General features: G+C 39.6%; 1 protein-coding gene across 1 annotated transcript in view; it reads left to right on the plus strand.

The window, feature by feature from the left end:
- C6H10orf67 (chromosome 6 C10orf67 homolog) overlaps nucleotides 1-17636 on the plus strand; it is a 53287-nt gene that overhangs the window by 15470 nt on the left and 20181 nt on the right. Inside the window, exons 5-9 of the mRNA XM_020802025.3 lie at nucleotides 985-1134; nucleotides 9317-9458; nucleotides 10994-11052; nucleotides 12219-12290; nucleotides 13489-13554. Of these exons, the coding sequence (XP_020657684.3) occupies nucleotides 985-1134; nucleotides 9317-9458; nucleotides 10994-11052; nucleotides 12219-12290; nucleotides 13489-13554 (489 nt within the window). The remainder of the gene's footprint in view (nucleotides 1-984; nucleotides 1135-9316; nucleotides 9459-10993; nucleotides 11053-12218; nucleotides 12291-13488; nucleotides 13555-17636) is intronic.

Raw genomic sequence — 17636 nt, forward strand, 5'->3', positions numbered from 1 at the left:
CAGTAACTACATGGAGTCAGACTGGCAAGATGATCCTGTAAGGCAGGGTACAACTGAAACACTTCTCAGGGTCAGGTGCAAAATTCCTTGGTCAGTACTGTACAAATATTTCTTTACACAATTTTCTGAGACTCATACCAGCCACAGCTACAAAAGTAGTTAATAAATAACTATAAGGACAGGTACAAGAGCAGCAGCTGCTGGACATGATCTCACCTGCTCCTTCTTCAGCTACTGACCTTCAGCCAAAAGCCATAATATGCTCATGTGTGTGAGTACCCACTGTGCATTCTACTGCAAAGATGTTCATGTTGTAGCATGAAGACCTTTGGCAATCTATAAGGTGGACTCAAGTGGTCCACAAACAGATCATAGAGCAGTATAGAATGCTAAGAGTAGGGTTTTTTTAAAAAAAAATTGGGCTACAATTGGTATAATGCTTCATTCTGAGTGTTCTCTCTGACAGACCCGCACTTATATGCATCTAATTGTGGCACATATAGAGAAAAGGACTAACTGTGAAGGCTTCGAGGCCCAGCAGAGTTTTGCCATAGCTTCCTATTCAGAAAGGAAGCTCCCAGCTAGAAGTCAGGGAACTTCCTTTCTGCAGAATCAAACCTGTACTGGCGAGTTACCTTAGTCTGAATCCAGCTGATAGCGTCCCTTAGAGAAGATCCATTTAATCAGTGGAATTTACATAAATGTTGACTTGCCATTAAGCAGTTGATTCAATGAATCTATTGGGGCTGTTGGATTTAAGTCCTAGTGAGTAGAGATTTAAACCCTGAGCACTTCGGTCTCACCCTGCCCACGGCTGTTCTGCTTCAGCCTCATAAGTGTATTCAATAAATACAGTTGTCAGATTTGGATCTGATTTCAGGTTGCAAAAATCCTTTGGTTATGGGACCATCAGGTGTAGATGTTATGCCCTAGTCTGATATAGTTTTAGGCTTCTTTCACCAGTGCTCTTGTTTGCTTTGACAGAAATTTCTCTGTATAGATAAAGAAATAGATGGAGGAGGTGAAGAAACTGTAGTTGAAAGATTAGCAAGGCTAAGGAACAAGCTTGAGGTGCAAGATGCTTTTATCGAAAGCTTAGAAGAAGAGCTACAGGAATATAAAGAAAGAGAACAGGTAGGTACGAGGCTTTGCAAAGGGTACTGTTTTGCAAAGACTTTATTATATATTTTGTTTTTCTAAGGAGCTCTATGTGGCTCTCCTCATTTATTCTCACAACAGTCTTGTAAGGTAGGTCGGTGTTAGAGAAATTGACCACCCGGTGAGTTTCATGACTGAGAGACGCAGGGAATAGGAGTACAGGACCTGGATCTCCCAGGTCCTGATTCAACACTCTAAACATTATATCAGGAACATGTGGTGACAACAGGAGGGTGCTTTTGCCTCTAGGAATCTACTGGGACCACACCCTCTTCAAAAACATTTTTTTCCTGTTCTTTTCACAACTGGAATCACCAGAATCTCAGTTTTCAATTTGAAAAATAAACCTGTGAAGCGCACGGATGCAAGCACGCATACAGAGGCCCATCCTCTGCTTTAGAAGGTAATAGTGATTCCTGGAGGCTTCCAGGATTGGCAATTCTCATGCACAAACACACCCTCTGAAGTTTGGGGTGATGGCTCTGGCTGGTGCAGGATAGGCCCTTGGGCCCAGGAACAAGCCACAGGACTGTCCCATTGTCACCTCGATTGCTGTGGAATTTCTGTAGATGCACTTAGCAAGGCCTCTTGACCATACTTGCTAAAGTGAACTTTCAGCCATGAAGACAGCATTTAGTCTCTCTGGAATTATTATTTATTAGTTACATTTATATCCTGCCTTTCTTCCGATGGCTCTGGAAGGAGGGATCAACTAGTGCAACCAGGAAGATATGGAAAATCTACGCCTAATGGATCTCAGACAGATGGCCATCCAATGCCTGTTGAAAAAGTTCCAATGAAGGAGAGTCCATCATCACCTTCAGAGTCCATTTGCTTCTGTGCCATTGTTGAACAGCTCTTAAGTCCTATTTAGTCCTTCAGCATCTGGCTGTATCTGGGTTGGCTTCATGAAGGCTTGCCACACACACAAGCCAAAGCCTTGATTTCTCTGTGTTCCAGTTTGTGAAGAGGGCCTTCACAGATTGACCAGACCTGTCACTTCTTGTGAGCAAAAGAACAATGGTGAGAAGAGAGATGCCTCTCCTTCCTCATGCAATAAGCTAACCTGGATATGAGTGACTGAATAGAGCGTCTCTATCAGGAAGTCTTTCCTAATGTTTGTTCAAAATCACCTTTCTTGTAATTTGAATCCATTGATTCTGGTCCCACCCTCTGAAGCTGTGAAAAAATAAACTTGTTCCATCTTCTGTGTGACAGACTGAAGTTGGTTGGTCTGAGAGTGAGTGACCGGACGAAGCCATAAGGTCACACAGGGAGTTTCACGCCCAACGTTGGGACTTGAATCGCCTTATCTCAAATCCTAGTCCAGTATCAAAATGGTGCAGTATCAAAATAATGCAGCAGAAAATGTATGTGGGAAACAGCTGATGGGGTTACTTCTCTCACACACAATTTTCCTATAGTGTTTGGGTAGTAAAAAACAAAAACCCTCCTCCAGAACAGGCAAAGAAGGTTTATAAAAAAGTAGCTGTGCGGGTGGAGAGTGGGGCAGAATTGTAGAAACAAGAACAAAGAAAGTCCTCTTTATGTAGCAGGGGGGAAATATAGTTCCCTATTCCCGGAATAAGAATTAGTACAGTGCTAGTAAAATTAAACGCATCTACAGCCCTGCAGTTTTGTTAAGAACCAGAGTTAATGAGCATATTATTTCTGCCTCTCTTTAACTTTGTAGCATTAACCCACCTTACCACTGGGTAGGTAGAGTGTGTCATTTGTGCATCATTCCTTGTGGTTACCGTCAGCATTGCACTTTTGTAGTCATACAGAACAAAATTAAACCATTCTTTTCATTAAGTGGAATCAATTAAAATGTGTCTTGGTTTCTTTCCGGAATCATAGTGCTTGTGCAATTGCTCCCTCTTGTGGTTTTTCATAATGCAAGTGCACTTCCATTGAGAGGAGGACTGAATAAGTGCTGAATTGTGGAAGGCTGCTTATTCCTACTTATGCTAATTCCTGTAAAATCTACAGAAATACTGTATTCTATGATAATCTAACCATTAGGACACCTCCTTGGACCTTTTTAGCAGGAAGGAAATATTTCATTGCAACCATGATTTGATTAGGCTTCCTTCAGTCGCAAGAGACTATGGTAACGTGCTCTGCATGGAGGACTTGGAACAGTGTCTAGTGTAGCTGAGAAGGCCAATTTGAGAGTGACAATCCCTTCCACACTGAAGTCAAATCCCCGTCTAGCTCCCTGATTTTGCTGCTTTCGTGACTGCCTCTTTGCCTCAGCCTGCTGGATAAGGGTCTCTTCAAATTGGGAGAGGCCATGATACACCACCTGCCTCCAGGCTGAATGCTCAGATGTCAGGGTTTCCCAGACCTCCAACAACTCATTGCAACCAGCAGCCCAGAATTTATGGGGTGAAATGGGTATTCTTGGACCACACGTCCCAGAAGCCCTGGCTAACAAATCCAATACACTTCTGAGAGTTGTAGTCCCAGAATATTGGGAGCTTCAGGTTCAGGAAACAATGGGCTACACAGTTGAAGTGATCTGATACTACTTTAAAGGTTGTAACTTCATGTATTATGGTGGCACTTAGAACTCTCTGCTGTAGTTCAGAGGGGGGAGTGTACTAGAGCTCTCTAACAGAAAATTCTAAGCTGTTCACCAAACTACAAATCCCTGGATTCTATAGGACAAGCCATGTAACAACCAAAAGTGGTATCACAGACCTCTAATTGAGTAGTGTAGATACACTCAGTGTTTCTCTCGGTGGCTGTCTGCCTGCTGTCTTCTTCCCTCTTCTCTTAATCTTTCCATCTACATTTTTAGCCACTCGTCTTCTCTCCCTATCTACTAACGCATCTGCTCTGCCCACTGCCTCCTGTGGTGGTGGTGGTGGTGGTATTATTATTATTATTATTATTATTATTATTATTATTATTATTATTATTATTATTATTATTATTATTATTATTATTAGCCGCACCATTACCAGTGGCTTCTGGGCGGCGTACAATAATATTAAAACTTAAAAACATTAAAAACATTTTAAAAGGCAATATAAAATATCATATATTAAAACAATTCTTAAAACATTACTGGTTTGCTGCTCCTGATAAATTAAACTTGAAAAAAAAATGTGGCCCTCACAAAACAAGATACTCCACCTTGCATCTATCGGACTATTTTTGGAATCACAAAAATCTGCCTCCCTCACCCCAACATTTGTACTGGCCTATTTGCCAGCACACCAGGGCCGTCCAAGCACACGATCAGTAACGTGACACCAGCACACTGATCCAAGAAGGGAGCATTGCAATTGGAAGCTTTCATCCAGAGTTATGACTGATTCATATAAGCTGTGCATGCATGGCTGAACCACAAAAGATTATTATACTAATTCTCGCATTACCTATAAGATTAGTTACACTATGGTGTGGCTTTGAAAGCAGACAGGGATGTACAGTATATCCCCAACAAAGACCAGTGATGGGAACACATCGGTCGCTGGGTACAAAAAGAACAGAAATAGGTCCAATTTGGGAAGGCACATAGTATTACCATAGCTATTAGGATAAACAATATCACAGAGAGATGGTCATTATATACCACAGTGTTGAAATTTGTTTCCCTCATTATCTCAAATGATAAATGTGTAAATAAATTACAAAGAGTCCCAAAATTCCATCAATTGATGCACTATTTGTGTTGCATATTAGCCCCAACTCAAAGTACATTTTAGCAGTTTAAAGTTGCTATAAGATGAATTATAAGGTGAATGACAGGGCATAGAAGTCTTCCAGTGTTAACTACCAGTGCTTTGGTTACTTCTTACTTCCACATTTACAAACTGTGGAACTATTTCCTTTTGTTCCGTTTTGCTAATTTAGTATTCCCCACAGTGTGCCTACTGGGAAAAGAGCCAGCCTGTGTAGCCATGGGTAAGCTGCACAGTCCCAGGGCACCCCCAGAGAAAGAATGGTAAGCCACTTCTGAGTATTGTCTGCTTAGAAAACCCTGGAAAAAGAGTCGCTGGAAGTCAGAATTGACAAAATGATTATCATTGTTACTGTGATGGTAGAACAAGTACTTTATTTGCAGTTCTTGTTTATAACAGATGGTGGAGCTAGAGCTAAAGGTTAACCATACAACCCCCCCCCCCATATTACAGTACCTATAAGAACTAAAAAACTAGAGTCAAGTGAATTGCCAACCATCAGATTCTATGTGAATTTTAAACCATTTTACTTCCATGTCCATAATTAATCCCTTTCTTGTTTTATAAAATCTCCCTCTCTCTCCAAACTCCTATGTTGATTTCCTGGAGCATTTCTTCGCAAAATACCTCTTAAAATGGTATCATCATAATCAACAACAATAAGAGCAGCAGCAACAACAATCAGCAAGAATTAATCATAATTAATAATTGTATTAATAATCTTCTTACTTGTTTTAAACCCTAAACCCTCCAAGGCAAGGAACAACAAATTAAAATGCCTTCAGATAAAAACAAGATTAACTGCTTTTATTTCAGATAATGGTGTCTCCTAGTGGAGTGAGTCCAAATTCTGCCACAGTTAAGCAGCTAATGTTTAAGCCTGTTAACTCCTGGGACCGTTCCTTAAAGATTCTTTGAAACTGTGGCTTCATTCTGTAGCCACACAGATTGAAACGGTGCTGCAGGGGGATATTAACTAATCACTTCTTTGTACTGTTTGATATTTACTGACACTCTCTGGCAGATCTTTCTTGGAGTAATCCTAGAGGATTGCCAAGATTTTGATCATTTCCTCAAACGAAAAGGAATTTATGCTGAGTCCAGTGAAATACTATTAAGAATACATTTTTAAAGGCTTACATACGAGATAATTCATGTTGACCAGAATGTAATCAATATACAAGATTTTGAAATATTTGTCGTATAGTGTATATATATATATATATATATACACACACACTATACAATATATACAGTATATATACACTACATACATACATACATACATACATACATACATACATACATACATACATACATACATACATACATACATACATACATACATACATACATACGTACGTACGTACGTACGTACATACAATACAACAAATAGATTAATTTATATATAAATTAATCATTCATCTTTCTAATGAATTACTGTGTATAATTCATTATTAAAGAACTAATTAAAGAAAAACAGCTGAAAATTAAAACAGTGGGCAAATTTTCGTAGGACCAGACCAAATATCGTTCACTGTTTGCCATATATGTGAATGGGCATCATGCTGAAATTCCAGGGTTGTCACTTGCCCTGGTTACAAACAGAAGGTGCCATTATGGCAGCACTGTACAAAGCAGGTGGATATGGTCCACGATATATACCTTCTTTGCTGCATGTAAAGGAACAGATTGACTCAGGTGGCACAGAACAGTCCACACAGGGCACAACTTTCTCCTCTCCCTTCTTTCTGCCACTGCCCAATGACCACCATCTGAGGCAAATACCTCACATTGCCTCAAGGTTAGAACTAGCCCTAGTACCTATCTGACAAGGAACTCCTCTGCATGATCCCCATTGTAATAAACAGTCGTAGCGCAAGAATATGCATCTAGATTTTCTGTCTCAGAATCTGAAGATGAACTAGATTGTGCATTTTATGTAAATTGGTACATTGTACAATTGTCAAAGCTATGGTTTTTCCTGTCGTGATGTATGGAAGTGAGAGCTGGACCATAAAGAAAGCAGACCGCCGAAGAATTGATGCCTTTGAATTGTGGCGCTGGAGGAGACTCTTGAGAATCCCCTGGACTGCAAGGAGAACAAACCTATCAATTCTAAAGGAAATCAAACCTGAGTGCTCACTGGAAGGACAGATCCTGAAGCTGAGGCTCCAGTACTTTGGCCATCTAATGAGAAGAAAAGACTCCCTGGAAAAGACCCTGATGCTGGGAAAGTGTGATGGCAAGAGGAGAAGGGGACGACCGAGGATGAGATGGCTGGACAGTGTCTGCGAAGCAACCAACATGAATTTGACACAACTCCGGGAGGCAGTAGAAGATAGGAGGGCCTGGCGTGCTCTGGTCCATGGGGTCACGAAGAGTCGGACACGACTAAAGGACTAAACAACGACGACAATTGATTTCATTAAATCCCTCCTTATTTCCTCCAAGGAGTCCAAGACAGTACATGTGATTTTTTTTCCCCTCACCACACAACAACGCTCTAAGGAAGGTTCATGACAATATAATGACATGCTGTCAAATCAATTCTGACATGGTGAGCATTTTCAGAATTTTCTAGAAATAAGGGTACTTAGAAGTGGTTTCCTTCTTCCATGGACACTCTAGGATCATCCAGCTGCCCAAGACATGACAGGATAGCTCTTCTCCCAGGAGAACAGTGGGAAATTGAACTGGGGCCCTAGGTGTTTCAGCTCATTGAGCTACCCAGTTAGCTTTGAGGAAGGTTAGATGCCTTGTGAGTGGAACAACCCCAGCATGAAGCCGCCCATGGGCTGTGAGATAGTGGCCAGTCCATGGTCATCTGCTGGTTCATTCACTGCACAGTAGGGATTTGAATCCCAGTCTCCTTGATTTTTATTCTTCATTTTAACCACATTATAACATATATTCTATGTGAGTGACTTAAAAACAATCAAGCATCCAGACACAAAAGAGGCCTGACTGCAGCAGCTTTGATAATTATATAGAAGAGATATTTGAAAGATTAATCATACAAATTATAGCTAATGGAATTTCTTCTTCTATACAACCATGAAATGTCAGCCCTCCATCTTCTTTTACATCAAGACATTCTAGAAACAATTGATATAAAGGTCATTTAAGCATAAATATCTTCTACACACCACTTGGTTTACGTGTAGTTCTAGCCCGCCAAAATTCAACTTCAAAGTTCTAGTTCTTCCCTTCTTTATCTTTCAGTGATCTAAAGAAAAGGCAAACCGGCTTTCAAAATTCAAATAGAGACAATAATAGCAAATATCTCCTTTAAACAATTGTGGGAATTACTAACCATCACTGTTTTAGCACTTTTTAAAAAAGATGGGAGGGATTTCAGAATTCCATATAATGCCCTCGTATGTTACAAAGTTGTGTTTCCACTTTCTTCTGTCTCATTAAAAGAAATATGCAGCAGTAAAATCTCAACAGCCATTTGACAATATATGCAAATGTGTTAAATAGCTTTGAAGCCGAGAAGAAGAAAGAGTGGCTCTCCCAATAAGCTTGGATGCGTACAAAGTCCTTTTCCATAATGAATGTGGCAAGATTTTAACAAAGGGCATGCATAATAAAAATGTAAATGAGTTTGCTTTACTAAAAGTATAACTTTAAAGTCTTTTGTTGCATGCTGTCCTGGAACTTTCCTACAAGGTTATCACTGTTCGCATGGAGATTTAAACCAAAAGTCCTCAATAGCATAAATAAAAAAAAAAGTAAGTAGGAGGGGGGACCATGAACAGACCTTGTGTGATGTGCATGCAAAGCTACCTCAGTGTTTCAGATTATGAATTGCCTCTGGGTGGCTCCCGCACTAAGCAGAAGACCAACTGTGTTGGTATCAGACTGCCTGATGGACTCCGTGTGGCTCCCAGCCTGGAAATTTCACTGGTTTGACATGTGATGTGCTCCTCATGGCAATGGCAGTGCTGTCACTGAGAAATGGTACAAAGGGGACACCTCCCCCTTTCCACCCCTTTAGCCATGCACTTTTGCAGCCCCCTGTAGCTGCCTACCCACGGTTTCTCTCCTGCCTGCCTAGTTACAGACAGCACTTCATAAACATAGAGAGAAGTGTGGGTGGATATGTAGGCCCCAGCTGCCTCCTTGGACACAGGCTCCACAATACACATTGGCCTCAATGATGATGGCAAACAAACAATATGATATGCATTATTCCTGTCAGTTACCCATCCTCATGGGTTATGGTCTTTTTTGTTCATGGGGAGGGGGGGTACCAGCGTCTTTTCTTCCGGCAAGTTCCGTTGAGTCTGCTTGCTTTCCCTCCCATTCATATTATAACTAATATGACAGGATTCAGAAAATTTCGTGATAGTTGTATTGTGTAACCGTTGTGTGCCCCAGCAGCATATTTACATTCCCCCTCCCCCTCACTTTTACACATCATGTTTTTGAAATAAGAGAGCTTCTTAATCTTCCAGCTTCCACGTGACAGAGAAATTGAAAGGGAGTTGTTTCTACAAGAAAATCGGGAATTGAAAGAACAAATAGCAAACCTGCTTGAAAAACTTGCACGCCTCCAAGAGACTGTGAAACGCAGGGAGAAAGAACATGCTGACTTAGGTAAACTTTCTCACAGAACAATAAAGTAGTTTGATTTTCGCATATATTGATACATGGGGAACTGACATTTTAACACCGGAATTTAGCCAAGAAGTATGGCATAGTTATTTGAATCATGTGGTGTTTTTTTTATCTTCTTTCCTAAACTTTCTCAAACTTAGCAGAAAATAACCTTGTTTCAACATACGTTTATTTCTCTTGTATTTACTGATGGAGAAGCTTTTGTTATTCACATATTGTGACTTCTAATATATGTCGTTCAAAGTGAAGATGACATCTTAATGTAACTGTATGCATTTAAATTTTATCCTTCCAAATCTACATTTAATGTGTGCTCCAGTGTAATAACAGTTTTTATCAAGTCTTATATCAGTAAGCATTTTATGCTGACTTTTAGGAAGAAATATGTATGAACAAGGAAAAAGCATAAAAGCCACTGGACTTAAAATGCTGTGTGTGCTGCCTAATTCTACGTGGGCCAGATGTTTTAGACTTTTAATTCTTTATATATTTTGCCAATTCTTTTAAAAACTATAGTCTCTTACTTATAACATTGTACTATAAGTGTGTGCAGTCTAATACTGCAAATGCTAACATGTGGAAAAAAGTGTGTGTCTAGGTACAGTTTATTATTGTTACACAGTTAACAGTGGAAAGCTAGTACAGTAATCTGTTGCTATATTTGATTGCTTTCTGTCTACACAGAAACAAAGACAGAGACACAGATGGAGAAGGTTTTTTTTTTACTCAGACTTCCAGAATTACCCCAGCCAACATGGCCAGTGGCTGTGCTGGTGATGATATTCTTGGGAGTTCAAGTCTAACAATGAAACTTTTCCCATTTTTGAGGTATAGGTATAGCTTCTTCTTCTCCTCCTCTTCCTCCTCCTCCTTCTCCTTGTGTTCTGGCTTTCTAGGAACTCTCAGGGTAACTAACAAGCTTTATAGAGATGCACTGCTTATTAAAACAATTTTTAAAAAAAACTAACCATAGCAATTAAGCTATGAAGTAGGCATGGCAGCATCTAGGAAAGAAGGAATAATAAAGACACAACAATACTGTTGGACAAGAATATGAATTTAACATGAGTTCAGTGTTGTATTAAGAAAGCTGTTATCACCTCACATGATGATGTCTTCCCCCTCCCTACCTCATCCTATCTTCAGAAACGTGATGTGGACAATAAGGAACCACCTGCTAAAACATTTTGTATGAGCTGTGACTAAAAGCAAGGATGTGTGAGTCTATATTAATGAAAAGCAGTGAGTGCTTAGACACACTTGACTCTTGAACTTATTTCTTAATCTCTCTCTTTCTCTCTCTGGCCAGCCAGCTGAACAGCAGGGGGAATGCTGTGAAGGTCAAGGGCAGTTGTGAAGGTCACCAGTCTGCCACTGCCTTCGTCCGCTCTGCGTTCCCGTGGGCTTATAGACTGACCTGTAGTGCGCAATATGAATCTCTTTAAATAGCCATGTAATTTCATGGTCCGCTTTATTTCCCCACCCACCCACTCCCCACTCTCTCCTTCTTTCAGAGACTGAAATGAAATGTATGCAAGAAAGAAAAGAAAGAGATATGAAGACAATTGAAAAGGTACTGTATTCTTTATTTATTTATTGACAGTGATGGATTAACTAGCACAAAGACACAGGAGTCTGGGAGTCATTCACCAGTATAATGGAAAGAACGTCCAGTGGCTGGCTATCTTCTAGTGCCCTAAGACTTTGAATGCATCTATTCTATGAAGTCTTAGCAGCTTAGTACCCTTTTAATTGTTTTTTCTCCATACAATAGAATTGTGGGAGACTGGTGAAATATTTGAAATTCTCTGCTATAGAGTTCTAGAGCACTCCTTGAAATTACCAGTGAGATTTTTTTTAAGCACCTCAGCAGATTGTGACAGTCGGTGTGGCATGAGAGCCATTACCTTGTAATGGGTAAAGTGTTGGACTAGGTCTCAGGAGACCTGGATTCATATCCTCACTCAACCATGAAAACCTATTTGGGTAGTGGTGATGTTAATGGTAGACCATTCCTTGCATGTCCAAATATTTCTATCAGTTGGAAATGACTTGATGGCACATAAGGGCAGCACACCAAACTAAAAATCTCAGAAATGCATAGGTTGGAGCCATGATGGTTAAAGCAATATCAAACTGCTATTAATCTCTGCAGTTAGAAACATAGGTACAGTATGTTCTGGCCAATGGCAAACACCATCCCAATGTCTTCTCACTGTGTGCCAAAAGTTAGAAGCTAGATCCGACCACAACGTTGGTGACCAAGAGCTAAAGGACCTCATAAGCAGCATCTCCTGCCATTCTGTTAGGTTTGATGTTTATAGCAGGGGTGGCCAATCTCAGGGGGCTGCGCTGAAACAATCTCTTGGGGTTTCAGTCTGGCCTTCCGAGTATATATGGTCACTTCCCCTTCCATCGTCTTATGGTTTCTCAATTTTTGTATGAAGATGGAAATGCCTCTCTAAAAGCTGAGATACTGATAGTAAGAACTTTATACCATAATTGGCTGGCACTTTGATTGACAATATATTACCTTTAGCTCTACCTGTCACAGAAATGCAGCCCTGAAATCTCAGAAATCAAACTTCACCCCAGTTTGAATTGTGTTTTCTACTCTTGATTTATAGTTATGCAGCGCACATATATCCAGCCAGCGTATATAAGGCATTGTCATTTTAAAACAAACAAAGTGATGCCATGCCTTGCTATGATATCTCACAGTCATCCTCTGAATTCTAGCTAATGACCACTCAAGAAATATTGAAGCTGGAACTTGACAGGGAGAAGCAGCGAGTTCTAGCTAAAGAGCGGGTAAGATCCTGAACAAAAATATTTCACTGTTAAAAAACATTTTTGGCTGAAACTTGCTTCAGGGACAACAGCACAGTGTTTTGCACATTTCTTTCTCTCACCCAGTGCCTGACAAATGGCTGGAGAAACTGGACTGGTCTTGCAACTTGAAATGGAAAATTATGACAGCCATATACTATATACTATATACTATATACTATATACTATATACTATATACTATATACTATATACTATATACTATATACTATATACTATATACTATACTATATATAGTTTCAATGTGACCTCTCCGTGTTCAGTGGAGATGCTGTATTGTACAACAATAGGCCCAAACTACCGTCACTTCAAATAGACCATTCTTACTGGTCCCAGGGCTGTTTTATCTCCTTTTAAAAGGGTTCAAGAACTTTGCAAATGGCTTATCTCATTGTATACCATTAGATTCTTCCCCCACTTTTTGTCTATTGATAGCTGGTATGCTTTCATTACAGTAAGCTGAGTTGGTTTACTACATTAATAATTCTCTTCGTAGCTTGACTTGCTTTATTTAAATATACCAGAAAGAAATGATATTGTTCAGAGCAGAAAAAGTTTAAATAGCAAGCCAGTATTTCTTCAGTTAAATATACAGTATCTTTTTGCAGATCACTACACTTTGTGCTAAGTTACAGTTGCTCTACTGAAGGTGTGACTACATTGCAGTCTACTTGGCAGTTTGTGCTGGAGTCAGCACATCTAAATTAGATGTATTTCCCATTGCCCACATGACATACAGCTAATCATTAGTAAACCTGCCTTTTTTTCTCTTGGGCATTCATTGCATTTTGTTCAACTGATAAAGGCTAGTGTTTTTGGGTAGCAATTCCACTTGCTTGGCTTTTTTCAATTTCTGACATGTGTGGTTGCCCGTATCAGTCCACAGGGGCAGTGACAAATGTGTTCTAGCATGATGCTGGATTGCTGGGGGTGGCAGTAAGCAATGCACATAGCCAGGTGAGGAAGAGTCTTGTGATTGTCACAAGGGCCAGCCAATGAGCATGCTGCAATCTGAGCAAACTTCCTTAGAATTGAGCCCAACTCAGCAGACATGTATGTGACTGTGGTATCAGTCAAGATGCCTCCCAGTGCTAGAAATGTTATAAACAATTTGTTCTCATAACCATACCGAATTATTTTTCTTTTCTCTTTATTTTTAAGGATGTGAAAGAAGCACAAGATGCTGTGGCAAAATTAACACAAGGCTCATTTCATGCTGTACGAAAGGTGATTTATTATATTTGCCATAAATATTGCTTTATTTTCTGTTATGAGAAGCATTTTCCACACATATTTTATTCGATTCCTAGCAGAACTACCAAATTCTTAAGGCTTAGGATGGGGTTAAAAATGGTATTTCAATTGAGTTGTGCAGGTTTGGAATTGATTTTAAAATACAGTGGGGTCTCTACTTAAGAACGTCTCTACTTAAGAACAATCCAACTTAAGAACAGCTCCATTTGCTAAATTTTGCTTCTACTTGAGAACAGAAATCCAAGATAAGAACAGGAAAAAAAACACCTTTCCTGCTCTTTTTTTAACCTTAGGTCATCTTAGGTTAAAAAAAAAAAATTCTCCCTCTAGTGGTAGAGTACGTATTAACCAGCTTTGCATTAGTTCCTATGGGAACTAATGCTTCAATGTACGAACGCACCTCTACATAACAAAAAAACAGCCAGAACGGATTAATTGGTTTTCAGTCCATTCCTATGGGAAATTTTGCTTCAACTTAAGAACGTTTCAACTTAAGAACACCATTCCAAAACGGATTAAGTTCTTAAGTAGAGGTTCCACTGTATCCATTTACATGATCTGCAGCTCAGCATGCTGCTTTTTATTTTTTAACCAGGATGCTTGTGTGTTTTTGTTCAGACATAAGGTAAAATAAATAGCCACCAGGGGCTTGTTCATTTTAACTTGAATGTGAACGCAGCTTCTTTTCAGTCATTTCAGCATATGTAAATACCTATGTAGGAGTAAATTATGCCTATGGAGTTTGTCAAGAAATGGATGCCAGGATCACAGTTTTCAGGCTGCAGGAAACATTGTAGTCTGATCTGTTTTCTCCCCCATCTGTAATACTGACATAGCGATATGCCAGTTTCATACCCCCCCCCTAGTACTTTCCCTCTTTTCTTCTTCTCTTTCTCTTCTCCTCTCCCATTACTTCCTTACTTCCTTATTGATCTTTCTCTGCCATCATCCTAGTGCTCCTCCATTCTTTCCCTCCACTCATTCTCCACCATTCATTACCCATTAGTGGGACTTTGTCTTTCAACTATTTGAAGAGTTCATGAACCCTCCAGGGGAGAGATGTCCATAGGCCAGGTGGAAAAATCAGAACAGCATCTTCATTGCAAGTTAGGAAAATCTACTGCCTAGTAAGTAAAGATGGTGCTGCAGGTTCCAGATAGATTCTAAGTACCAAAAATTTAATAATTAGTCTTAAAAGCAAAATATCTCCAGCATGCACATCCCAAGGTCCCACTTACATATTTTCAGGGATCTAGGTTTCATAGACATAGAGCTATGGTGGAAATAGACAGATGGACATGTTCATGTGACACGTGGACATGGAAACATGTGCTCTTTTATTACTATAGATTGACCTTTGAATTTGGGTCAAATTTGTGTATATTTTGTGGACGTGGTGGCACTGTGGGCTAAACCGCAGAAGCCTGTGCTGCAGGGTCAGAAGACCAGCAGTCGAAAGTTCGAATCCACGCGACGGAATGAGCACCCGTCGCCTGTCCCAGCTCCCGCCAACCTAGCGGTTTGAAAGCATGCAAATGTGAGTAGATAAATAGGTACCATCTCGGTGGGAAGGTAAACAGCGTTCCGTGTCTAAATCACACTGGCCATGTGACCACGGAAAGATTGTCTTCGGACAAACGCTGGCTCTATGGCTTGAAGAGCGGGATGAGCGCCGCCCCCTAGAGTTGGACACGACTGGACAAAAATTGTCAAGGGGAACCTTTACCTTTACCTTTACCTTGTGTATATTTTACTAAACTCTAATAGGGTATATGAATGACTCACAAATTTTATAATAAAAACAACCTTATGTAATATTCCCAACCAATGTGATATGCTAAGAACGCAAGAAAGGTCAAATCTGTACAGACCATTGTCTTCTTTCCAACAGTAGTCAGCCAGAAGGTTCCAGAAGATTCACAAATATGGTGCAAAGATAACAGTAGCTCATCTTTTGATGTCCATGATTTGTCAAAAAGCATGGGAGTTTCATATAGCAAATAGATATAATACATCTGTAGCGTGTTAACAATGAATAATACAGTATATGATGTTGTGTTTAAAATACTGTATATCTCTTATACTAATAGATAACATTTTTGAATCTGTATCCTGGTGTAACTGAAGCTGCATCACCAAAGCACAAGATTAAGTTTCTACAGATTTGAAGCAACCCCCCAAATTGCTCACTCCAAATAAGTGCCAAAAAAACAAACAAACAAAAAACCCAAGCCACATTGAGGAAAACATTGAAGAGGGAGGAGAAAACGCTGTAATAACAACTGGGCATGTGCAGTAGTTATAGTGTATTGGCTGACTGATGGCATATCAATGGATGGGAGGAGATAGAACTTAATATCCTAGAAAAGGCTGGTTGGAACCATGAACGTGAGCTCTCCACACACCACAATATTTTGTGACCGATCCCTCTTATATACCCTCCTAAGGGGAGCAAATTATCAATGGCAATTAATTGTAATGACTGATCATGAGGTATGATAGGCCTGTATAGTGTGGGTGTTCCATTGGTTAGTAAAAATCGATATATTTCTGCACTGATCTTCCACACTGACTTTACTGAATTTTTGATATCTTATTAATATCTTATATTAATTTTATTGTTGGTTTTGTTATACAGGCTGTAGACTGCTTTGTTATCTTCTGTGTTGAAAGATGGTCTATAAAGGAAACAAATGAAGGAAGAAACAACTTGGAGAACAAGTGCCAGTATATTTGGAAACATTGGCCGCAGTGCAGCTGTTGCTGCTCTCATTGACTTCCCAGAGGCATCTGGTGGCCAGTGTGGGAACTGAATGCAGGCCTAGATGGGTCTTTGGTTTGACCCAGCCTGTTTCCTCTTATGGTCTCAGGTTTACAGTCTGTCTAAAACAAACAGTGATTTTGTAGCTATACCATGTAAGAATGTAGGTTCAGGCTGAAGAGCACATCAAAACCTTCCTGTTAGTGCAAAGCTGGCGTGACTAGAAGAAGGGTTCTACATGACGTTCCTGCATGATATATTTATTTTCCATGGGAAAGGACTTTTTTTAGAACTTGAGGAAACATTTAAACATGGCATTCTAATATAATGCAGACCCTAGAAAGTTGTACTACAGGCTTTTTCTGAATATCTTGACATGTTTTGGGATTGCCACTTCTGCCCAAATTCTTGACCAGAGATGGAAAAATCTACTCTTTGTTGTTGGATTCTGGGAGTTATGGTCCAAAAAAGTAAAAATTTTAATTAATTAATCTGGCCTCCCAGGCTCTACTAAATCGGCTACCAAATGTTGCTAAAGCTTCTAAGAACAGTTTCTGAACAAAAGACAGTGTTTTCCAGGAGATCACACTGCTCAAAATCTTACCTGTTGTAGCCCACATTTGTCAGTGTTGTCTATAATGCTTTATTCAATACCTGGATGAGCCAGGTGGCTTTTCAGTAATAAAGCATTGCTTGTCTATTCCTTTCCAAAGACAGACTGAATTTAGAGCTGATAAAACATTGTTTGACTAAAGGTTACTGTTATCTGACGTCTCCCTCAAATTTCAAATAATGGCACACATCAAGCAAGTACTCCAAAGTTAATGTCTAAATTCACGTGCAATTCTCCTGACCCTTTCATGTTGTATTGCCTCCGAGAGGTATTTGACTTGCTTTATTAATCAAACCCATATTTAGGAAAGTGTGACATTCAGTGGGAAAGCAACACATGCTGAGATTAGCTGAACCTAAAAACAGTTCTAGAAGAAAGAAGTGAGAGCAGTTAATTATAATGTGAAAATAGTTTTGAAATATCTCCAGTTTGTACAATGAGTTCTTTAAATGCAGTGTGTTTTCGCTGTGCATGTGTGTATCTGTTTACTACTCTTAATGGTGCATTACAGTAAAAGTCATTAATCTCTTTCTTTAAAAAAATTGTCCCCTATTACCCTGAAGTATCCATTGGATGTCTAAAATCTGCAAGCCTCTGTACAGTGAAAGTTCCTTAATTTTAAATTGAATTCAAGGAGATTTAAGTGAGCCATAGCAAACTTACCATCTTCAATCTCAATAG

Source organism: Pogona vitticeps, chromosome 6, assembly GCF_051106095.1.
Source record: "Pogona vitticeps strain Pit_001003342236 chromosome 6, PviZW2.1, whole genome shotgun sequence".
NCBI lineage: Eukaryota > Metazoa > Chordata > Lepidosauria > Squamata > Agamidae > Pogona > Pogona vitticeps.